Source organism: Gopherus evgoodei, chromosome 2 (assembly GCF_007399415.2).
Source record: "Gopherus evgoodei ecotype Sinaloan lineage chromosome 2, rGopEvg1_v1.p, whole genome shotgun sequence".
NCBI lineage: Eukaryota > Metazoa > Chordata > Testudines > Testudinidae > Gopherus > Gopherus evgoodei.
The window spans coordinates 7,069,647-7,095,014 of NC_044323.1; the positions used below are offsets into that span (position 1 = coordinate 7,069,647).

Sequence of the window (25,368 nt, forward strand, 5' to 3'; positions counted from 1 at the left end):
GTGGAAGGCACCAACAAAGAAAGTGGCCTCTAGTGGACAGGGACGGTATCATGTAATTACTAACTACCAAAAATCTAATCATGGGTGTTTCAACTGTTCAGTCACAAACCCAAACTTTTGTTTTGTTCCAACCCAACATGTCCTTAAAGGGTAATTAGCACTTTCTCCAGTCTCTGTATTCAAAAAACAGTTATTCTTTCTAGTCCCGACTATCAGGATCTTGCTATGCAGAGTTCACCAACTTTTCATGCACCTATCTTGCCACTTGACTTAAAATTAAAACAGCTTATGGAAAGGTACAGGTTTAATAGAAACAGAGTTCAGTTGATGATGCAGCACAAACATATAGCAGGTTAATGAAGCGATGGCCATATGATGTAACACTTTAAATTACTTTTTGAAAACTACAGCTGTACTTGAAGTGATGCATTTTGGTATGTAATTACAGTCAGTGCCTAATTTAATGAGAGTGATATTGCTGTTTCAGCGGAAGCTCTGCTGCTTAGCTCTTGGCCTCTATTAATCTTGGTACCAGGTAGGACAGTGGTCCTTAAACTTTTGTACTGATGACCCCTTCCACACAGCAAGCCTCTGAGTGCGACCCCCTTATACATTAAAATCACTTTTTTATACATTTAACACCATTATAAACGCTGGAGGAAAAGTGGGGTTTGGGGTACAGGCTGACAGCTCACTCCCCCCCCCATGTAATAACCTGGCAACCCCCCGAGGGGGTCCCAACCCCCCAGTTTGAAAACCCCTGAGACAGGCTGACCAGATGTCCTAATTTTATGACAGTCGCGATTCGTGGGTCTTTTTCTTATATAGGCTCCTATTATACCCCCCCCCACACACACACACAGACACACACGATTTTTTCACATTCGCTGTCTAACCCCCCTACACAGGATGACAAGGAGCGATTTAGTCAGTGCTCGCAAAGGAAAGCCCCAGGGATGGCTCAAGAGAAGCGGGACTCTGTAAATCTCCAGTCCCCTGAACTAGCAGGCACTGCTGCACACAAACACCACGTGACCAGCCCACGCACTCAGCAGCCGCACTCCGCCCCACGAGGCGTCGCTTCAGGCAATGCCCCGGATGTCGTAAAACTCCAAGCCGCCCGCCTCTGCTTTCCGGCCGCCCCGTCGCCGCGGGGATGGTTGCTGGGGGAACCGCACCGCGTCCTCCTCCGGGCGGCGGCTCGGCGAGCGGGCTCTCGGCTTGGGCTGGTGGCGCTGCCCGGCCCCCCGGGGGGCGGGGGCTGGGGGAGCTCCAGGGGGGAGTCGCAGCCCGTGAGGGGCCGCTGGAGGTGGGTGCGGGGCGTGGCGGGACCAGCGACCCCGAGCTGAGGCTGGCAGGGGACCCAGGGGCTTCGGGTGGAGCTGGGCCCAGGCCGTGCCCCGCGGGGGGGAGGGGACTCCTGTCTGGGCCCCTGGGGTTAGGGGTGGGGGTTCCAGGCCAGGTTTTGGGGGTGGGGGGTTCCAGGCCAGGCCTCTGGGGCCGGAGGGGGGGCTCCAGGCCAGGTTTTGGGGGTGGGGGGTTCCAGGCCAGGCCTCTGGGGTGCAGGGAAGGGGGTTCAGGCTGGGCCTCTGGGGTTGGAGGGGAGTTTCCAAGCCAGGCCTCTGGGGCCAGAGGGGGGGGTTCCAGGCCAGGTTTTGGGGGGGGTTCCAGGCCAGGCCTCTGGGGTGCAGGGAAGGGGGTTCAGGCCGGGCCTCTGGGGTTGGAGGGGATACTCCTCTTTGTGCCCATGAGGTGGGGGGGGGGCGAGGACTTCTCTCTGTGCCCCTGGGGGGAGGGGTTGGCACTGTCTTGTGCGCTGGGGGTGTCCCCAGCCAATGCCTTTGCAGTGGCAGGAGCTGGCTTCAGCCTATACACCTGGGCTCAGGGCTGGGGGTGCTCAGCTAGGACACCAATGCTGAACTGTAATGTAGGATACCTGTGTAATGCGATATGGCCACAAATAATTGCTATAGGTCTGTGTTTGCCCCCTGAGCCTCTACGTATGTCTGTGGAGACTTATATTACATATGTACTGGACTCTTTAGCCTCTTGCGATGCTGCACCATGACACACAGTATCTGAACTACATTGGCACTTACACCATCATCTTTCGAGAGGGATGGTTGCCATTCATTCATTCATTCATATGTATGTTTATATTCTTGTATGTATAATACGTGAAATACATTTTCATCACTCTAAATGTGTTTTCTTACCTTGGGGTTGTTTTGTTTTTTTAAGAACATGTCTGAGTTATTTTTTCTTTTAAAAAATGCTCTTGGAATATGTCTAGCATTGGGTTCACCGTCCTGGAGATTTAAATCTGCTACCCACAGACAACAACAGTACAGCCTTCCCCACACTGCCCTGTTTAGTGCCTCAATCCTATTTTGATCGGACTGTCTGGAGGAAAAGTGTACTTTGTTCTTCATGCTTGTGAAATCATCAACCTTTTTGTCAAGAAGGATGCACAATCTGGTCGTGCTCCACCTGCTGGACACTCAGCAGTCTGTTGTGAAGGGATCCAAACTCTGAATCCCACGTGCCTTTCGCTTGCTGGAGCTGGACAGAGTTTAGGTACTGTTTCTGACTTTGGGTCTCTAGACATGCACTCTTGCTGTAGACCACACATCTGACACCCCTCTTGGCAGTGGGGACCCTTCAGCTCAATTGCCTGAGTCCTGAAACTAGTGTTGTCTCCCCCAAGCCTTCCCAGCAGCACTTCTGTGTTCCCCAGAATTCCACAGAAGGCGTGAACCTTCTGGTTTACATTTTACCTCTTCAGTGGCCCGTGACAGTGAACACCAACAGACACACAGACTCTGCACAGGATTCTTAAACACCATTCTTTACTTAGCACAAGCAACATAAAGATCTATTCAAAATAATGAACACAAGTCAGTGCTGTAACAAAGGCAAGGTGGGTGAGGCACCTGCCTTGGGTGTGCAAAGCGGAGGGGCGCAGCTCTACCGCTAGCAGCGGTGATTTGCCAGCAGCTCTACCGCCACCGCTTCTTCAGCAGCAGGTCCCCGAGTCCCTCTCGGAGGGAAGGACCTGCTGCCGAATTGCCACCGCTAGTTCATTCATAATTCGGTGGCGGGTCCTTCCCTCTGACAGTGACTCAGGGACCTATTGCCAAATTGCCACCGAAGAGCCTGGAGCTGGCACTTGCCTTGGGTGCAAAAATTCCTTGTTACGGCTCTGACACAGGAGTACGTTTCCCTGCCTCAGTTTCGTACCCCTCTGGAGAGCTCTTTGGACTTGGGTGGAGCACTCTGAGAAAAGTCCTGAAATCCTTCCCTTAACTTCATGGTTTCTCTCCAGAATCATAGAGCCTCAATAAGTCAGCTAACGTTTTTCTGATCCTTTGCTGGTCTTGCAGTTAAACTGGACTCCCACTATGAAAGCATTCCTCCTGTCTTTTCCTCTCTCCTGTGTGTGTGTCTCAAGTTTACATGTCCTGTCTAGCATGACCAGATGTCCTGATTTTATAGGAACAGTCCTGACTTTTGGGTCTTTTTCTTATATAGGCTCCTATTACCCCTCACCCCCGTCCCGATTTTTCACACTTGCTGTCTGGTCACCCTAGTCACCTTGTTTCTTTGTTCTTCTGCTGAGGATTTTCCGCTCCTGCTTCTCTGCTCAGGCAGCCTCCTTAGCATATCCATTGTGCAGTCAGAGCACAGTCATTAAGGATAATGAGTCTGCATTGTCCCTGGTCTGCAGGGCTGCCCAGAGGGGGGGGCAAGTGGGGCAATTTGCCCCGGGCCCCACAGGGGCCCTGTGAGCCCTGTCCCGGCAGTAGTCCAGGTCTTCAGTGGCCGGGGGCCTTTCAGTGCTGCCGAAGGCGTGGAGTGACTGAAGCCAGCCCACCGAAATGCAGCCGAAGACCCGAACTGCCACCAAGTGAGTACAAGCACAGGAGCTCCCCCAGGTCCCCTGAATCCTCTGGGCAGCCCTGCTGGTCTGGTGGGTATGAGCTGCAGCCCCTATCAACAAATGGTGGGTTCCACATTCACACAGAGGAAGGGTGACGAGACAGCAAATGTGAAAATCGGGATAGGGGGTGGAGGGTAACAGGAGCCTATATAAGAAAAAGACCCAGAAAATCAGGACTATCTCTATAAAATCAGGACATCTACACAGAGGTGTATTCCGTGATATAACAATAACTTCACAAGATCAACCAGAATTCATAAGTTGTACATAAACAGATTCCCCAAATTGTCAGAGGTTGCAATGGATGATATTTGTTAGGACCTTGAGTGAGATTATTATAGACCGAACAATTTGTACAGCATCTAGCACGATGGAGCCACAATCTCGATTGGGTCCGATGAGGTCTACTGTAATGGGGTAAGAGAAGGCAGTTCAGTCTCCATGGCCTGTTCTTAGCCCTGCTGATACTGCCAACAAAGGGGATGGGTGGTGGAACGGGACTGAGGACACCAAACTCATTTAATTCACATAAACCATTGATCTTGGAGTGGAAGGTTTTCTAATTATCAAATCCCTTAATCAATCATTACTTCTGGTTAATTCTTCATTAAACCAGTACTAAGGGCTGCATTCAAGAAAATTGAAATATTCTCTAAGATAAATATATTTATATAATTACTTTTTGGAGACCATGACTTTATAAGTTATTGCCTTTTATGTATGTCATACCAAAAGTGTTTGTAAGTACTTAGTCAGCTAAGAAGACGCTCTCCTTGCCCAGAGAATTTACATTCTAGATCCATGTCAAACAGAGGTAGGGTGGTGGAATGTAGCAGAAGGCATTGATCACTAAGGCCAAAATTTAGTAAGGTTCAAAAAGAGATTGGACATTTATATGAATAACAGGAATATCCAGAGTTATAATAGTTAATGCTAAAAGATTTTGGAAGAGATACTAACCAAACACTGCAGGTTTTAAGCAAATCTCTAACTTTTGGGGATTAGGAGGAAACCTAACGTGAGACAAGATTATCCCACATCTGCCTAATGTGGGGTTTCTTGCACCTTCCTCGTGAAGCATCTGGTACTGGCCATTGTGAGAGACAGGAGATTGGACTAGAAAGCCCACAGGTCTGATCCAGTCTGGCAATTCCTATGTTCCTATTAATCAGTATAGTATAGATCTTGTTAGTACTATGGTTTTTGTTTGGATTGTCTTTTAAAATGATTATTTAATTCATTGGTTTTTAAACTGCTAGTGTGGGGGAAGGCTACCTGTGGTCTGGTTTGTAAACCACTACAGAATGGAAGATTGATTTGTGGCATCTAAGGCCAGGTCCACACTACAGCGTTAAATCGATTTAAACAGCGTTAAATCGATTTAACGCTGTACCTGTCCACACTACAAGGCACTTAAAATCGATTTTAAGGGGTCTTAAAATCGATTTCTTTACTCCAGCTAAACGAAAGGAGTAACCCTAAAATCGATATTACTAAATCGATTTAGGGTTAGTGTGGACGGAAATCGAAGTTATTGGTCCCATTCTTTTACTGAGCTACCCAGAGTGCACCGCTCCAGAAATCGATGGTAGCCTGGGACCATGGACGCACACCACCGAAGTAATGTGCCCTAGTGTGGACGCGTAAAATCGATTTTATAAAATCTGTTTTATAAAATCGATTTTATTAATTTTGATTTTACTCTGTAGTGTGGACGTGGCCTAAGACAGAGCAGAGGAGAGAGAGGGAAAGGACACAAAGAGGCCAGTTAGATGGGAGGCTAGTTTTGAAAAGATTCTCATTCTATAATCTTCTGCTCTGATTTTTTTTCTTGTTTTGTTTTTAGCCAGCCATGGAGTCCGACAAAGGACTGAATGAAAATTTAAAAATCCAGTTTAAGGCTTTACAGGAGCAACAACAGAAGAGGCTACAAAATGTGATGGAGAAAAAGAAAGAAAAGCAACACGGTCAGGAAGGCAGCACCAACAACCCAAAGGAGACGTTTGGAGTCCAGGATGATTTAAACCTATTTAAGGTAGATGGACAGCTGTCAAATGAAGAGATCAGCAAAAGGTAAAAGTACAGTTCACACTGTTAGGAAGGATACAGAACTATATTTAGCAACTTGTCCTACAAAATCCCACTGATATTAATATGTAAAATCACTACTGATGTCACGGATTGGCAGTCTGTCTTCAGTGCTTATCAGGCCCCCATCACTGTAGTATCTGAGTACCTCATAATCTTCCATGTATTTATCCTCATAACATCCCTGTGAGGGAGGGAAGTGGTATCTGTGATGCATGCAGAGCAGGTGCCAGCTCATGCCAAGGCTCAGGGCCTCACTGGCGCTTTTGATTCTCTCTCCACAGCTCATCTCTACTCCACTGTGACCTACTCCCTCCTTTTTGCTTTAGTTTATTCTCAGATTTAAATACTAAAGCTATATGATATGATGGAGATGTTTCTCAGAGGAAAGTCTGTTTATAGACATTTAGGAGTTTCATCCTCCTCTGTCCAAACTAATGTTGGTCAAATTTTGGAAAACAGCTCCGAAGAAAACTTATGTGGAAAGTTGGAAATGGAGGGTTAGATTTTAAACTTTAATCCTGATTAACTTCATTACTGTTTAAAAATGTATTTGTGCACAAGTTTATGTCCAGCAAAAAAGGTACTGTTTTACTGTACGAGTCTCTATGGAATTGGATAGGACCCTGGGAATGACTTATTTTTTCACCTCTCTGCGTGGATTGCTGCATTGTTTGCTTTTCTTCTTTTTTAATATTGCAGAAGGCTTTGAATTCCCTTTAATTTTGGGGTTTACACCAGGGACATACCACTTAATTATGTATGTTTTGAAGCTTTCCTTAAATTGGTTCTGCTAATGATATTTATACAGGGAATATGTACTTAAAAACAGAAATTGACTTGGGCAGAGAAAACGCCTCTCTTTTTTGCACAGGCATGATTGGTTTCCATTCAGGAACTGACATTTATGGGGACCCTTTAAGAAAAGCAAGGAAGGATGGTGCAGTGGCTAGTGCACTAATCTGGGCTCTGGGAGACCCATGTTCAATTCCTCCTCTTCTACCAACATCTTGTGTGATTTTGGGCAAGTCCCTTAGATTCTCTGTGTCTCTTGGTTAAACAGGGGTAATAGCACTGCCCTTCCTCATAAGAGTGCTGTGAGGATAACTATGTTAAAGATTGAGAGGTGCTCAGATACTGTGGGGATGGGAGCCATCTAAGTACCTAAGGCAGATATGTTCCATTGTTGTATGCAGTGTAGTTGGAGCCATGTCAATCTCTGGAGGTTAGAGAGACAAGGTGGGTGGGGTAATATCTTTTATTGTACCAACTCATGTGTGTGAGAGAGACAAGCTTTCAAACCACACAGAGCTCTTCTTCAAGTATGGGAAAGGAACTCCCAATGTTACAGCAAATGCAACAGAGGGAACAGATTGTTTATCATCAGTAGTTAGCCCATATTGCAAGGGACCAGTCTAGGCGGAGTGGCCTGTTAACACCTCTGCAGTTATAGGACAAAAAGAGTTAGTTGGTGGTTACAGATTGTTGTAAAAAGCCATAAAATCCAGTGTTTCTGTTCAGTCAATGATTTTTAGAGTCTACCAGAGCAGTGAATGCCAGAAACTGGGAATGGCCAATGAGGGGTGGATCACTTGATGATTTCCTGTTCTGTTCATTCCCTCTTGAGCACCTGGCATTGGCCACTGTTGGAAGACAGGATACTGGGCTAGATGACCCTTAGGTTTGACCAGTGTGGCTAATCTTACATGAATTTAAGCTTCCAGGCTTGTCTTTTGAAAGGGTTGTGCCGGTTTCCTTTGGGGATGAGGACTGATAGGGCAGATATAGAGCAATCGCTTTGTGAAAAGTGTTCACCCACAAGTAATAGTGTTTTGTCTTCTATCAGTTTCCCATGTGAGTTCATTTGAGAGTGTAGTGACTGTTTGGTTTCATCCACATAACTGTTATCCAGGCATGGATGAGGTATGCCACGTGTTGTGAAAGGCATGTGTAATATCCACAGGTCTTGATGATCATTGTTCCAGGTATGGAGAAAGGGACATTGGGATGGGAACTTGTGTAGCTTTCTCAGAAGAATCAGATATCTAAAGCTGAGGACAGTTAACTCAGTAACCTAGTCAGGAGCCCTACCAGAGCTACCTTTCATGTGGTGTTTCCACAGCTTGTCCCAGCCAAAGACAAGAAGCACAGAAGTAAAATGAATTTATTGACTTTCAAAACTTAATATACTTTTCCCTAGTGAACATAGCTCATTAGGAATGGTTTTATGTATAATTAAACTTATTATTCATTTTATTATTCTGAGCATTTATTTGAAGCCCATCACAGTGGTATCTGCCATGATTGCCGATTTGTTTTCTAGGTTGCTTGAGGATGAAAATGAGCAGCTTCAGGATCAGCTTCGAGAGGTCGTAGATGAGAATGGCAGACTGTACAAATTGGTGAAGGAGAGAGATTTTGAAATCCGGCAGCTTCAAAAGAAAATAGAGGAGGAGAGATTAGCCCTGAAAGGTAAATGGAACAAATGTATAGACTCACTACTGCAGCATGACAGGCCATCTTGTAGGAACTTGTGTTTGCTTGATGCTCATAACAATAGCTGGTAACAGGACTGTGTTAATAGTTTAGTTCATAACAGTGTTTCATATTTCATCTCTTCACTTCCTGCATGCTACTGCACCTTCAGCACTTCCACTTTGCAGTACCCAGCCGGCAGGAGTCACTGTGGATTTTCAGCATTCGCAGCTTCACTTGCCTTCATCTGGAGCTGCAGGTTCTCAGCCTTTCAAAAATCACGCCCTGCAGTCTTAGGGCTATAGTAATTCCCCTGCACTGATGCTGTATGAGAGAGAGAGGGAAACTGAGGGCTTTGGGTCGGATGAATTAGTCAGGCCTTTTTAAAAAGAGACTGATTGCCCGAGAGGGTATGGAAATGGCCCTCACTCCCAGCTATATCACAGAGGTGTGTTACATGGGACCCTCTTTCTCCTGATTGCTGTTATATTTTAGGGTTTCTGTACAATCATATGGGAGGTTTTTCTTCTTCCTGACTATCAGAAATTATTGGGGAATGGTGGTATCAAATTTAGGCTGCACGTCACTTTTCTTCTACTCTCTGGCTGATTCCTGCAACTGAAATAGCACCCAGGGAGAGCGAGCCCGGTAACTTCGGGCCAGAACATCTTTAAAACGAGGAGAAAGAGGATCAAAAAATGGTGTCTGTGTAGTCATGGCCGAGGAGGAGCATCTCTGCAGCACTCTATGCTTTTATTCATGTGAGGAAAAAATACTCTTTGTGCTGCATGTGTATTTGTTCTTTTCCCCTGGCTGAATCCTTTTAGGGCCATTCTGGGCCTCTTCCACTAACTGCCAGTGGCCTTTCACTGTAGCCTCCAGAGGGCTTCTGTGTGCTGCACAGAGAAGGTTCTAACGCTGCCTCTACAAGCACATGAAAATGAAATGGAAGAGTATCTTGAACCTGTTTTCACTGACTGCTGTGGACCTCTCCTTTTGGCTACCAAAAGCATCTTCCGTCAGCTACCACAGGCCTTCATGTTGGCTAAAGCAGGCCTTTTGTCACAGGCAATTTATGTGGGCCTGTTCCAGCTACAGTGGGACATAGTAGGATTGCTGATGGGGATTAGAGGTTGTGCTCCTAAACTTTGTCTTGGGTGTCACTGTCATTGAATCGTTATTATGATACTCTTGAATTTCATTCTTACGTGTTTGTAGAGGCAGCGTTAGAACCTTCTCCAAAGATGTAAAGCAACTATGTCACCATTAGTGAAACCACTCAGGTGCTTTTAGCATCATCATTCAGTGGGCAGTTCTTCTCCTGTTAAAATCTCACCATTTCTATTAATGCTTTTATCTCTTTTTCTAAAGAAAAGTTTGGGCTTGCTAAATGCTGCTCTTTCAGTCATACTGTAATTACGTGCTCTGGTTGTCATTTTTCTCCTTAATAAATTCCAGGTAAGTATGTCAGTAAAATCAGATCTCTCAGCTGAGATGGAAGTTGTGGATATTGTCCAGAGGAATGGGCATCTGGACCTCTAGGTTTTAGTCCTGGTTTTGCCACTGACGCCCTATGTGGTCTTAAACAAGTCATTCAACCTGTGTTGTCATCTGTAAAATGGGAGTAATGATATTTTGGATGTCAGAGGGAAGGATACTCTAAGAATTAATGTCTGTAAAACAGCTTTGAGATTCTTAGATGAGAGGTGCTATAAAAAGGCAAAATATTATTCTTTATTTATTGTATCTTACAGGAGGCACATAACTCTTCTGAGACATAAACGGACCTCCATTCCACACAGATCTGTTACCTTTTTTATTACTGACATCAAAAATGATCAATCCTGGAAGTCAAATTTTAGAAACTTTAGTCATGTTGAAGAAACAAATGCCACAGACTTAAATGTCTCCTATGTTATTTTGTGTTGCATTCCTCATTTTGCATCTCTGCCCTGTTTAAACCCTTGTATCACACCCACCTGGGGCCCTAGCTAGGTGGAGAGCTATGATTAAAACTGTGTAAAACTTAAATGTTACGGGGTGTTTAACAATTTAGACATGCAGTCCTAGCTTTGTCCACCAGGTGTCATTGTTGCCCAGAGTAGCTGCAATGACTGAACTATGCTTTGGAAGAAGTGAGCTGTAGCCCAGGAAAACTTAGGCTGAAATAAATTTAAGGTGCCACAAGTACTCCTGTTCGTTTTTGTGGATATAGACTAACACGGCTGCTACTCTGAAACCTGAACTAGGAAAGGAGCAATAACTGCAATAAGCATCACTGAATGACGTATAGCTTATACATTCATGCTTTATTATTCCTTATATCTTAAATTTAATAACCGAAACACAGTATGTCCAATGGTTAGAGCTAGAAACTAGGAGCCAGGACTACTGAATTCTGTTTCTACCCCTGCAGCTGACACACAGGATAGTTTTGAGCAAGTCACTTTGGGACAGATTTTTAAGGTATTTAAGTGCCTACCACCCATTGATTTAAATGGGAATTAGGTACCTAAATGCCTTTAAAAATCTGGCCTCTGTATCTCAATTTTCCATGTCTGTAATATGGAGATAATGAGTCTCACCCATCTCTGAGTTATAAAGCACTTTAAGCGTCTTGCATGAAAATGCTATTTGTTTACTAGTTTTTATTACAATAATTATCACTAATTGTTAATTATTATGAAGAGGAAGAGGAGGAGTAATAGTTCCTGGAAATGGGAGGAAGTGTTGCATCAAATCAAAAGAGCAAGAATGATGCAGATATATTTTTCAATAATAGATGAATTAGTTTCTTTGCAAGAATTTTAAATAGTAACATCCGGTCACATTCTCCCCTGGCCCACACTCTGTATAACCCGTTTGAAGTAAATTGAGTTGTATGAGACATAACATTTTCATTAGAGATTTAGAATTAATTGGGTTCCATACAGTGCATCAAAATTCATGTGGTATGAGATACAGACATTGGCAAACAGGTCTTCACAAAGCTTGAAACACTGAGGGGACAGATCAGCAATTATGTGACAGTCTGAGTGGTATACAGAGATTACTTACCTACAACTCGGGGAGAATGTAGCATCTGTTTGACATGTACAGTAACATTGTGCAGCTATTAAGAACCCATGTGAAAGTGCACGAGGTGTTTAAATAGGAACAGTACAGTTACCCATTTGGTATGTCGACACTACTCTAACCCTTTATAACAGTGAAGGGATCAATCAAAACTGGTACCTTTTGGTTCAGCAGCGGCTCCAGTGCTAAGCTGCCAGCGCAAACAGGGCATTGGCATTTTTACCACCATGTCACAAAAACGTACTCAGAACAGGCTCTCACAATACCGTGAGCAAACCAGCTGAGTCTTGTTTATACCAGTGCTTACGCCAGTGCAGCTGCATTCTTGCCGGTATTTGTCGAAATATGGATTATAGCTTAGCATGGACAAGGCGTTCATGACCACAAGTGGAAAGGGCCTCTGCTTGATGTCTCGTGCCAAAGACGGTACCTCCAGGAACACAGTGCCTCCAGCACCATGATAAGATATTGGCTGAGCACTAACTGAGAGCTGAGTGGCATAAGTTAGATCACGAATGCCTCTCTCCCTCTTGCTATGCACTCTCTCTTTAACCATGCAGTTGTGCTTAGTACAGATCTAAGTGAAGGAGGTTCGATTATGAATATACACTATGCTCTTGGCAGAGAGCAAAAACATCAGTTAATCTGGATCCTGCAGCTAAGATTTTTCCTTCATTTTATGCATTTCTCTTTTTATTTCTTCAGGGATGTCTGGGTTAGCAGGGGATGTTGCAGCTACTAAAATCGTTGAACTGTCCAAAAAGAATCGTGAGCTAACTGCTGAGACAGAGAGTGAAAAAGCCAAAGTGAAACAGCTGAATAACAAAGTCAAAGAGCTTGAAAAAGAAGTAAGGTCTCTTCTGTTGTCATGGTAGAGCTCTGAAATCAGGCCAGTAGCTTTCTGAGGGTAACGTCTGCTTGAGAAACTGGTTTTGATTCTTGTTGCAACTGGTCAGCTTGTTACAGCATCAGCTCTTGCCATGGGTTCTTTTCATGCCTGCTCTTGGGAGGACAGATGGGGTTATTCTCTTAGCAGTTTCCATCCTTTCTGGAAGGATGGGAATGAGGTATAATGAGCCAGAGATTCATGAAATGCCAGTTAGAAATAGTAATTTGTATCCGAAAATGCAGAAAATGCTTGTCCAAAGGGTAATCACAGCAATTTTCTATATGCCTTCCTGAGTGGTTGTTTATTGGTAGGAATTATTTCTCTGCACCTCGGAGAATGAAACTACAGAATTCAAAAGTCTACTTTTTCTTGAGCAAATCAATTTTAGATGTGGGCATCATAATAGAATGTTCTGATCTCATGCCTCCATCTCCACTGGACTTGAGCTACATTAGGTACGTAGATACCTGCTTTATGTACCTAACTCCTGAATATGAGCATCCCTCGATGCCCACATTTGACGACTGATCCCACAATTGCAAGTCAGCAGCTGGTTGCGATTCTTTCTCTTAGTAAAATAACACAGCTTCTCTCAGGGAAGATTGAATTACGTGTCTTTGAAATGTGTATTTATGTGTCTACCTTGAAAATTTAGTGGAAGATGAAGACATTTTTGCTGGAGTAATTAAAAACCACACATCGTTTTGAGGTGGTGGTTGTTCTTCAGTTTGATCTTCGTTGGAGTTACGCTCTCATCACTGTCTGCATTCCATAATGTGTGTGTGTTTCAGCTACAAACCGCCCTGGGAAAAATCCAGTCTCTTGGTGGCAATGACTCAGGAATCAAGCAATCAGTGTTGAGAAGGATGGAAGGAAACTCGGTATGAATTATGTTGTTTTTTTTAATAGAAAAATTCAAAATGACAATTAATAATTTGTTCCTTTATGTTGTATAGTCTCTTTCATACTGATAAAATCATCTCTCCTTACCATTGGTGTTATAATCTGTCCTAATTGCTCAATGAGTGCATTTGAGTGGATGGTTATAGTGTTGGAAGAGAAAAAGTGTTGTGATGTGGTCAACTGATCTTCCCTCTCTCCCTGCTGCATATTTACAGTGCCTCAAATTAAAAGAGGGTTATGGTACATATCAGCTTCAGAGCTCACAAAGCAAGCCATGATCTACCACATACCATCGGAATTGTGGGGACAACAGAATTGATAATTATTTGCATACATTAAAAAAACAATTATTGTTAATTTTTAAGAGGTCTCTGCCAAGTTCTGTCAGAGTTGCATTGTGGTTTGTTTTTATTTTCTTTCAATAACACAATTCAGTTAAGGGGTTATCGCAGCATGGGAGCCTAGTGGAAGGACGGTAGAAGAGCCATTGGAGAGGCAGGATGACCCAGAAGCTAAAACACAAGAGTTGGAGTCAGGGAGAGCTAGGCTCTATTCCTGGCTCTGCCACAGACAGACTGTGGGATCCAGGGCAAACTACTGAACCCTCAGTTTCCCCATCTGTAAAAAGGGGGGTGGTAATAATTCCCTATTTCACATCAATGTTAAGGCTTAATTCTTTATTATTTGCAGAAGCACTTTTGAGGATTCACAAGATGTACAGAGTATCATTATTATTAGAGGAACTACAATCCACTGCTACGCAGGCAAGGCGAACAGGCTGACTAGCACTCAGTCTGTGATGAATGGTATCCCTCTGTCTCTTCAAGGCAGATTGGTTTGAACAGGACTTATTTGTAGACTGAGCCCTCCTTTGCCGAAAGGTCACTGTATCTCTCAGAATGTACATGTACATTGCTGTTCTGTATGAACCCACTCTGAGACACATCTGAGTTTTCCTCATGGTCATGAATTGTCCTTTCTGGTAGTCAGTTCTGTTTTCTGGAGTGGATTCCATCCTTATCAAATACATTTTCCTTCTCTCAAAGCCTGAAAGTCCAGAGTTGAAAGCTTTGCAAGAAAAATTAACTGCAGCCAACTTTAAAGCAATGGAGTATCGCAATCAGCTCCAAACCACAAAACAGGAACTAAAGATGATGCAAAAGGTACCAGTCCACAACTTGTAATGTATATAGTGATCTGGGCCTGCTTTCTGTAATGGAGACAGTTTGTTTGTTAAATCAAGAATGGTGCTTCGTATTCTCTTGGTTTTGATTATCCTTCTTGATTCACTATTCATCTATTAACCCACACCAGGATTCACTATTAGTAATGATTCACTAATAGTGATTCACTATTTATTAATCCACACCAGGAAGGAAGGTACAAGAGGGATGATAACACTGATTGGATTCTAGAGTGTAGAACACTGAGCTACATGAAATTCCTGGTCTATCAGGGCCGCTTTCACTTTCCAATATTTCTACTGATCATACGGCTCTAAGTCCTGTAAGACATTTATGCCCTGATTCAATAAAACAGTTAAACCTGTGATTAACATTAAGCATGTCCCTAAGTGCATCTCTATTCAGCAAAGCATTTAATCACATACTTAGCTTTAAGCATAGGCTTAAATCTTATTTAAGTCCATGCTTATAGTTAAGCACATGCTTAGGCGCTTTGCTGAACTGGGGCTTCAGAACAACTTATTCCTTCCTGATTCACTGTGGCTCTTTAGTGCATTATTCTGTACTCTTCCCACATGACACTCCCTTTGACTTTACTACTTTGCATAAGAGACCTGCCGTGGAGATCAGAGAGGAGATGTCTTCCCTAAAAAGAGCTCTCTGCTGACCCTTTTATAAAAATTGAAATGCACTTCATAATAACTCGCTCTCCTTAGTGTGACTGCTTTGGAATTGTGTAAGACAGACAGCCCCAGGTCTGTAAGGGTTTGCAAGATGTCAGTGTTTCCATTGTGCACCTGGTGTGTTCTGGTCAATGGCTGGTTATGTATTTGTTATATGAGAAAAGAATTACATATGTTGAAACCTGTTAATGGTGACTAAAGGGATTTCTGTCTGTTAATATTCCTGGCCAGGAAGTACAATCTGAACGCCCCCTCCACATATATATAGTATTGATTCACCTTTCACTGTAAGGACAGCTCAGACATTTTATTGAGTGGTTCCTTTCTAAAGAAAGAAGAATATCCAACCTTTAAGTATTGAATTGTATTTAAATACCCATTTCAGCAAGAATTTGTTGGTACTTTAGTTCCCGGTGAAGCCATTAATACTAGCCAAATCTGGTCACAAACACTTCTGTGTTGTAGTATTGATCTGACAGAGCTTGCTTCATATGGGCTGAATATGAGTTACAGGCACCAAAGGGATACAATAAGTATGTGTATAAATTCAGTATTCTGTGTTTGCAGGGAGAAGGGACACACACACACACACACACACACACACACACACACACACACACACACACACACACACACACACACACACACACACTAGTCTCATTGTTAATATTCATGGCTCATTCACAGCTTTTAGCAAGTGAAGTTGGTGAAGATGTGAATATTCAAAACCTTTTGACCATTTCTGGCACTTGGCGTGGACGGGCCCAGCAAATACTTGTTCTGCAAGGCAAGGTAAGTTACTACTCTGGGTCTTTTTCTTAATCTATATGTAAAGTTATCTTTTTGGTGTTTAGAGCTGAGTGCAAACTTGCAGACACACACTGGGCCTCCATGTTTGTAGAAATTATGACATTTAGAACATGGACATATTGCATAGTGCAGTCCTGCAAAATCCCACCTGTTCATTCACCTGTCATAAGTATTTTTTTCTTCTTCTGATGAGCAAGTAAAATATCACTAGTTGTCTTATCAATAAGTCGCAGTCAATGCTAGGCAAGTAGTGCAGTCACAAAATAAAAGGCTAATATCATTCTGGAGTAATAGGGGAGGTAATTGTCCTGATCCACTCAGACCTGGTGAGGCCTCAGCTGGAATACTGTGTCCAGTTCTAGTTGCCACATTTAGGGAAGATGTGGACAAATTGGAGAGAGTCCAAAGGAGAGCAACAAAAATGATCAACGGTTTAGAAAACTTGACCTACGAGGAAAGGTTAAAAAAACTGGGCATGTTTAGTTTTGAGAAAAGAAGACTGAAGGGGGACCTGATAATAGTCTTCAGCCATGTTAAAGGCTGTTATAAAGAGGATGGCGATCAATTGTTCTCCACATCATTGGAGATGTTAAGAACAATTGGAGATGTTAGGTCATGCCTCAGCAGGTGGCTGGACTCAATGACCTCTCATAGTCCGTCCTACCTTACATTTTGTGATTCTAAATTTTGTATTTAGCTGGTAAGCTTTCATGATAGTGTTACAAGCATGGCATGATGCTGTGATCATATTGGTAAACTCAAGCCTTAAAGCAAAGCTGTGTGAAAACTTGACATGTATTTCGGGGGATTGGAGAAGGTTGATTTGTTTAGAAAATACATTTTTTTTTAAGTTTGATTTCTGCCTTTTAAAGTCTTGCAGCATGTAGTGCTGTGTAAGTCAGGTGCTGGGGCACTGTCCATGGGACATTTTGTTGTGACTGAGCAAGAGAGTGATGAAGAAGCTTGCAGCATGTGGCCAAGTACACAGAAATTATTTAATGCAAATAAATGACGAGTCATTCAGTGCTCAGATAAACAGGCATTAAAATAAACAGCTCTACAATATATTGAAATCTGGGGGTTGAGTTTTTGGTGGTTGGTTGTTTTTGTTTTTTTTAAACACATCGTCCCTAGGAAATTGTGTTACATTAATTAAACTATTTCAAAGTTCAACTCCATTGGTGTTGGGAATCCTGCACTTACAGTGAGGCTCCTGGTCCAAGATGGTTAGCAATGAACCATCTAGTGACATCTTTAATTCTTCGTTACTTCTGAGGGGCTTCATCCACCTTTATTGCCACTTGGGAAATGGAGACAAGCTGCGGACACAGGACATAAGGCTTCTCTCTGGTTGTTTCTTGTGTGCTGTCACTCCATTGCTGTTAGGTGCATGCAGCTGAACAGGGACTTTTTCACTTTTGTTGACTAAAACGGTAAATTCCAGCTTTTCTATGGCAAAATGGGTTTTCCCTCCTGCAGACATACCTTCCTATGTCTGGTGTAGACATCTATAAACGGGAATTTGAAAGTGGGTCCTGCTGCTGTGGCAGTTAACTGTGATTTGTAATGTCAATAACTATATGATATGACTGTCCATTCTGGATCAGATCCAACCTTTGGATGTGAGACTGTCTCTGACTTCAGTATAAGCAATGTATGCACAGCCAAGACCAGAATTAGGTCGTGAGTGTACTTTCACATTCTCCCCTAGGTTCGTGAGTTGGAGAATCAGTTGGGTCAGAGCAAAAGCAGAGCATCAGTGAATAATGTTAATGAGGAAACACTGGCCCTTACAGATCCACGGAAGTTGTCAGCCCAAGAGAAAAACCTGTTACGGATTCGCAGCTTGGAAAAAGAAAAGAAAGAAGCCTTGGAGGTAAGGCACGGGGAGCTGCGATAGATTTGCATATAATACATGATATGTAAGGACTCTGCCTCCTTTTGTGTGGGTGCACTAGAGAAGGGATAGGGCACTGTCACACCCACACTGTTGGATTCTCTAGTGGCCCCAACGGGTGTGCGGGATGCATAGGGCCATGGCAGCAAGATGTGCAGAGAGGCATGGGCACCATACAGTACAAAGGTTCAGCAAGTGCATTTCTCCATAGACAGTCCCCACCACCAGTTATTAGAAGGCCTCCAGCTACCAGCAGTTAGGCTGAGAACCTCCTTCCCCGTCCCCACCGCAGTTCAGCCTTGCAGCTGGCGTAACTGAGCACCTAGGTGTACATATGCCTCTCACGCTTGGCAATGAGGATAAAATCGGCATTCTGCTGCCCACATTTACATACCCCGTGGGCCAGATTCTGCTCTAATACCAGTGGAAATCTGGAGTAACTCTGTTGTCTTTCTGTCTCAGGCACCATTCACAACTGTTGCTCATAGCGGAACTTCCTAGTTCTAAAGGCAGAAGGGACCACTGTGGTCATCTAGTCTGACCTCCTGCATAACACAGGCCAGAGAACTTCCCCAAAATAATTCCTAGAGCAGATCTTAAAGATCAACATCCTATCTAAAATTGTTAGTGATGGATAATCCACCACGGCCCTTGGTAAACTGTTCCAATGGTTAATTACTCTCACTATTAAAAATGTACACTTTCTTTCCAGTCTGAATTTATCTAGCTTCAACTTCCAGCCATTTGGATCATGTTACACCTTTTTCTCCAAGATTGAAGAGCCCAATTATTAAATATTTGTTCCCTCTGTAGGTTCTTATAGACTGTAATTATGTCAACCCTTAATCTTCTCTTTGTTAAGCTGACTAGCTTGAGCTCCTTGAGTCTGTCACTGTAAGGCAGGTTTTCTAATCTTTAATCATTCTCATGGCTCTTATCTGAATCCTCTCCAATCTATCAATCACCTTCTTGAATTGTGGCCACCAGACCTGGATGTGGTATTTCACCAGTGCCAAATACAGAGGTAAAATAACCTCTCTACTCCTACTTGAGATTCCCCTGTTTATGCATCCCCAGATGGCATTAGCTCTTTTGGTCACAGTGTCACACTGGGAGCTCATGTTCAGCTGATTATCCACCATGACCCCTATGTTTTTCAGAGTCACTGCTTCCCAGGATAGATCCCCCATCCTATAAGCATGGCCTACTTCCTTTGTTCCCAGAGGTGTACTTTTACATTTAGCTCTGTTAAAACACATAGTGTTTGCTTGCACCCAGTTTAACAGTCTGGGGTTCCTCCAGATTTCCACTGGTCTTACTGAGATTGGAATCTGGACCAGTGTCGCCAGTGTATGTGTAATATATAATTTTATGTATTTATATTGTGATGCTCTTTATTCTTCAGAGGAGGATGTTAATTAACAGTGTAGTCACTTCAATTACAGGGCAAATGGCAGATCAGGAACACAGTGCTTCAGGTTTTGGTACAAAATTATAATTTGCTTCATTGCAAAAACTGAATCTGCTTAAATCCCACCAAATTCGTGCACACTGCCAGTGAGCAAGTGATGAGTCAAACATGCAATAACAATATAGCTATATTTCTGTTTACACAGAGGTGAGTCACTTTTTGACTGCCAAGCCAGTGCACAGCTCTGGATTCTAAAGGACTGTGTCTGCTTCCCTGTGCTCCCTTCAGTGAGAAGATGCATGTAGACTATGATATGATTGATCTCTTCTGTCATTTCACATTATTTGTTTACGTAATTGCAGAAACTCAGTGGGGAACATAACGCTCTCCAGAAAGATCATGAGGATGTGAAAAAAAAACTGGATGCATCAAAAGCCAGGAACAAAGTGCTGTCCAATGAGGTGAAAGCTCTGAAAGGACAAATCTTAACTCTGCTGGAGAAAGGAAAGCACGACAATGAGCTCATAGATGCCTTACTGGTACAGTCTGACTATTGCAATCCCGCCCAGGCATTACAGGATTAGTGCTCTAGCTATAATTAGCGAAAATGAAGGCATATTACAACACAGTGGCCAAAACATACACTTAGTGTAGTTAGAGGCCTGTAAAATCTGTGAGTCAGTCCTAGATTTAAGAATGATCCAAAACTGCTGCATTTTATATTGAATCGTCTTCAGACCCAGGTAAAGATTTAAAATTGGCACAAAGGGAACAGTGATGCATTTGGAGGTGGCTGTTGGCTGCATGTCTTACAAGAAGTGTCCAGCAGAGTTGTCATAAAAGGTGGAGACAGGGTTGTCTGGTAGGTAGAAAAGGGAACTGGGAAACAAGACTCTTTAGATTCTATTCCCAGTTCAGCTATTGACTGACTGTGTGATCCTGGGAATTTGGTCAACGTTTGTCAGGAATGCTTACTAATTTTGGGTGCTTCAGTTCTTTGTTGTCCAACTGGAGACACACACAGCCAGATTCACAGAGGTGCTCAGCCACTTGCAGCTCCTTCTGACTTCAGCTGGGCTTGTAAGTGCTCAGTGCTTCTGAAATGAAGGCCTAAGCTGGCAGTCAGAATCAGAGGACACAAAGTTTTTTTGTCCAGGGTCACACAGTGGGAATGGAATCTAGAGAGTCCCAGTCCTGTGCGTCAGTTTCCCAACCTGCAAAATGGGGACAACAATAATACAGTAACTCCTCACTTTACGTTCTCCTGGTTAATGTTGTTTTGTTGTTACGTTGCTGATCAATTAGGGAACATGCTTGTTTAAAGTTGTGCAGTGCTCCCTTTTATAATGTTGCTTGGCAGCTGCCTGCTTTGTCCACCGCTTGTAGGTAGAGCAGCTCGTTGGAGCTAGCTGGTGGGGACTTGGAACCAGGGTGGACCAGCAGCCCCCTATCAGCTCCCCTAAGTTCCCTGTGCCGCAGCACCCAGCAAACTATCAATTGCTGGCAGTTAAGCTGTCCCTCCCCCCCACTGCCATGTGCTGCTCCTGCCCTCTACCTTGGAGCTGCTCCTGGGAGCCTCCTGCTTGCTGTGCAGGAGGGGTAGGAAGATGGGTGCTAATGTCAGGATGTACCCCTCTACCCGATCCTTTATCCCATCTCCACAGAGCAGGGGCGGACAGACACGACAGGGCTCAGGATGGAGGGAGCTTGTTGGCAGCAGCTGCTGTCTCAACTTGCTGATCTACTTAAAAAGGCAGTGTGCTTAGAGTGGGGTCAGATTACTTAAAGGGGCAATGCGCCTCTCTCTCACACACGGTGTGTGTCTCTGTCTTTCTCTGCCATGCTGTCTCCCCTCCCTCCATTTGTGGTGCCTTGTAGAGTGTGAAGCTACATTAACAACGGTGTGTTAACCCTTGAGGGCTCAGCCAAGTGCTAGTCCATCTTTTAGCAGTAAGGTATTCCCTGGGAAATATCCCATCCCCTTCCACCCTCTGATTTCACCACCTCAACCAAGCTTCACGATCGTCATTGCTGAGAGAGAGAGAGAGAGAGTGTGTGTCTCGAAAAAATATCCCTGGAACCTAATCATCCCCCCGCCCCCCCATTTACATTAATTCTTATTGGGGAAAATGGATTTGCTTAACATCGTTTCGCTTAAAGTAACATTTTCCAGGAACATAACTACATTAAGCGAGGAGTTAACTGTACATTCTTTGCCCAGGCCCCACCCCTTTTTAGTATGATCCTGAAGCAGTAAGCCTTATTACCACTCATTGTGTTGCCAAACACTTAACCTTACTTGTACCAGCGTTCTGGCTCTGTTCACACTTGTACAACAGCCATGCATACCCTTCCATGCACTGTGCAGGGCTTTACAAGATCAAGGCCTGTAAGTACTGAATTATCTCGCTCTGCAGCATGTTGCTCTGCATTATGCAAAATGTGAAATCCTTGCAGTGGACGGATGCTGAAGGTACTTGACAGTCAAACTGGTCCCAAGACATTATTAGAGTAGGAGTTTAGAATGTGGTGAACAAAATTTATCCCTTGAGTTACATTACTCACTTTAATAAACTTACACCAGGTATGAGTTTGGCATGATATATTAATACTACAAAATATGGATTCTGGCCATGTATTGCTCTACTGATACCAAAATATGTGTCTTTCTTGGGAATAGATTTATACGGAAAATGCAATTTTATGCATATTTAATGATCACTTTATACAAAAAAGAACATACCGTGTGTCGTTTCTGCTTCACCAGAACGAGCAAAAGCAAATGCATGAGATCTTAAAGCACCTGAGCATGCAGGATGAGAAGAACAAGGAGTCCCAGAAGAGTCTAGGCCAGCATTTGAACAGCGAGACTCAGAAACAGAGCAGTCTCATAGGGCAGCTCCAACAGATGGTGGCTGAACGAGAAGCCAAGATTAAAGAGCTGGAGGAGGAGATGGGACTGCTCGCACTTCAGGTAAACCTAGGAAAATATACTAACTATTACAGCAGCTCCCTGGGGGAATTTTGTTCCCATTTCTAAAAATGCCCCTTTCCCCACTTAATCTGAGATTTCTGCTAGTTCAGAATACCAGTACTCAGCTGCTTTAATAGCTTCCACCAATGCCAGGGGTAATCTGTCAGGGAGACTTTCTCTGAGTTTCCTCCACACCGGTGTGACATTTCCTCAGAGCTTTTGGGCGGTGGAGATGGTGTAAGTGCAAGTCACATCTAAGCCTTGCAACGTGATTGTCAAAGCTGAGTTACAGTAAAGAAAAGCCACATGTAAATACTATAAAAGCTGTGGCACAAAGTAGCCAATGTCTGGAAAACTCAAAACGTAGAGTGATATTAATTGTTAATTTGCAGTTGTAAATAGGGTGACCAGGCAGCAAATGTGAAAAATCAGGATGGGGGGGGGGCGGTAATAGGAGTCTATATAAGAAAAAGACCCAAAAATCGGGACTGTCCCTATTAAATCGGGACATATGGTCACCCTAGTTGTAAAGCAAGTAAAAAATCTGCCTTGGTGTGAGATAAGGAGCAGTTAGTCCTCTCATGTGACTACTGATCTCTGGATTATTTTGCCAGCAGACTAATGTAATGAAAATTTCATAGCCTTCCTTGGCTATTGTGTTCATCTGCTTTAGGATGCCTTCCATTTGCCTATGCACTAGGATGGTCCATTGGTTAGGGCACTAACCTAGGTTTTCGAAGACCTCGGTTCAATTCCCTGCTCCACCAAATACTTCCTGAGGGACCTTGGGCAAGTCATGTAGCCTCTTTGTGCTGCAATTCCCCTTCTGTAAAATGGAGATAATAGCACTGCCTTACTTCACAGGGGTGTTAGGATGATAACTACATTAAAGAGTGTGAGCTGCTCAGAAACTGCAGTGATAGGGAACCATATAAGTACCTGAGAAAGAGAACTTGAAGCAGAATACATGTTAAGTTTGTGGACCAAGGTTATGGTTTGATATGAAACTCTGGAGTTTCAATTGATTCACTTAAAATTTTATGGGGGTGGTTCAAACCTGAACCTCAAAGTGGAACTCCTAGGGTAGAAACTTCCCCCGATGGACAGGAACCAAAGGTTCCCAGGAAACCTTGTAAACCACAAACTCTGGGATACACGCAGCTCTGTCTGTAAGCAACCTATCAGCTCTGGGTGCAGTTCTGGTCTGCTGCATTAGGACAAAGCATGATGGGCTTTCCATTTTGCTCCAGCAGCATCAGAAGAAAGAGACCACTGAGGAGGGCGGTTCAGATGTTGCAGATACACCATCTTCAGAGCACTTAGAAGAGCAGAGTTTTGCTCTAATCAAACCACCAGCATCCGCAGGCGATCATGTTGGAAGGATTGGGTCTGCTCGGTAAGAAAAACTTAATTTAAGTCTTTAAAATAAATATGAATTACTCAAAGCCATACTGTCAGCCAGGCCAAACCACAAATGCAGCTTCAAGATGACTGTGGCAGCTCATTTGCATTATAAGGAAATCTCTTAATCATGTTATCACTGAGACATTTGTCCTGGGACACAGAAAAATCCACTTATCCACTGATATTATGCATTTGGCATGTTTATAGTACAGCTCATTCTCTCTCTGACTCAGATAATATTCCCATGGTTGACTTAAGTGCCTTTGGTTTTATTCACTGGGAAAAAACGGGCAGCTAATGGACAGGCTTGTGTAGGTGGCCTTGAAAATTAATATGAAACTCTGTTTTACATAAGCTATAAATCAGTTGTGTATTGTATAAATTGCTAAAGCTGCTTTGGGTAGGATTTCCTCATGGAAATTAGAAAGATTTAAGACATCCAGTAAGCTGTTTTTCTTGAGTACCCACCAACCAACCCTACCTGAGGAGCTGTCTTTTTGTTTATCGTGGTCGTTCTGCAACAAATACAGGCTCTGATTCTCATTCACACTTGAGCTGCTTTACAACACTCTGGCAGTGTGTAAAGGTGCAATACAAATGGGAGTAAATTATGTTATCACCCACTTAAAGGCTCCTGTGCTCTGCTAGTGTGGTACAAAGGGGCCTTTGTGCAACTGAGACTCAGGCCACCAGGGTTTTCATAAAATCTCCTTGCTCATGCACCTGTTATAGTTGAAGCAAATGGGTTGTCATTAAATAAAACGTAACCGTTTTTGTTGTGGATAGATTTGGGTCTGATCTTGCTTCCTTTGATGTCAATGATAGGTTCTTCTTCGAGTGATTGCTCACATCCATTCCAGTTAGGTGTGCGCGCCATGCGTGCACGTTCGTCGGAAACTTTTTACCCTAGCAACTCCAGTGGGCCGGCAGGTCGCCCCCTAGAGTGGCGCCGCCATGGCACCTGATATATACCCCTGCCGGCCCACCCGCTCCTCAGTTCCTTCTTACCGCCGTGTCGGTCGTTGGAACTGTGGAGCGCGGCATAGCTGTCCTCCACGTCCCTAGCTCTCCTTGTTCTACGCTTGATAGTTAGTAGTTAAGTGTAGTTAGTTATATAGTTAATAGTGTAAATAATATTGTAGATATTTGTTAGCCGGTTTGGGCCGTAGCCCTTCCCGGCACCCGGCACCGGGCTCATGCCTGGTTCGCCGGGCTTCAAGCAATGTGCGGCCTGTAAGAAGCCGATGCCGACCAGCGACCTGCACGACGCGTGTCTAAAGTGCCTGGGGGAATCGCACAGGTCGGACAAGTGCCGCATTTGCAAGGCTTTTAAGCCTAGAACAAAGAAGGAGAGAGACCAGAGACTTAGGACTCTCCTCATGGAAGCGGCACTCGACCCGGCAGCTTCGCAGGCCGTCATCTCGACACGGGCACCGGATCGTGCCGGCACCGGAAAGACTCCCCGGCACCGACCTTCCCCGGCACCGGGTGCAGAAGCAAGACCCTCGAAGTCTGCAACTCCATCCAGGCAGACTCGAGTGGAGCGCCCGGCACTGACATCTGCCGCGGCGCTACCGGCACCGTCGACTCCGGGCCCAGAGGGTCCGTCAAGTCCGGTCCCGCCGAGATCCCCCA

At 44.0% G+C, this 25,368-nt stretch overlaps 1 protein-coding gene across 6 annotated transcripts in view; it reads left to right on the top strand.

Annotated features, from left to right (window-relative positions):
* Nucleotides 1-1,171: 1,171 nt before the first annotated feature.
* The window catches only part of CCDC13 (coiled-coil domain containing 13), a 40,214-nt gene continuing 16,017 nt past the window's right edge, over nucleotides 1,172-25,368 (top strand). The window contains exons 1-12 of one of the 6 annotated variants that reach the window (XM_030549915.1): nucleotides 1,172-1,309; nucleotides 2,046-2,148; nucleotides 5,787-6,013; nucleotides 8,352-8,500; nucleotides 12,284-12,426; nucleotides 13,259-13,348; nucleotides 14,417-14,533; nucleotides 15,925-16,029; nucleotides 17,759-17,923; nucleotides 19,718-19,894; nucleotides 22,123-22,329; nucleotides 23,580-23,725. In XM_030549915.1, coding sequence (XP_030405775.1) covers nucleotides 5,793-6,013; nucleotides 8,352-8,500; nucleotides 12,284-12,426; nucleotides 13,259-13,348; nucleotides 14,417-14,533; nucleotides 15,925-16,029; nucleotides 17,759-17,923; nucleotides 19,718-19,894; nucleotides 22,123-22,329; nucleotides 23,580-23,725 — 1,520 coding nt within the window. In that variant the 5' untranslated portion in view covers nucleotides 1,172-1,309; nucleotides 2,046-2,148; nucleotides 5,787-5,792. Of the gene's footprint in view, nucleotides 1,310-2,045; nucleotides 2,149-2,297; nucleotides 2,578-5,786; nucleotides 6,014-8,351; nucleotides 8,501-12,283; nucleotides 12,427-13,258; nucleotides 13,349-14,416; nucleotides 14,534-15,924; nucleotides 16,030-17,758; nucleotides 17,924-19,717; nucleotides 19,895-22,122; nucleotides 22,330-23,579; nucleotides 23,726-25,368 lie in introns of those variants that run through there. The other 5 variants (XM_030549913.1, XM_030549916.1, XM_030549917.1 and 2 more) reach the window with 5 other exon arrangements.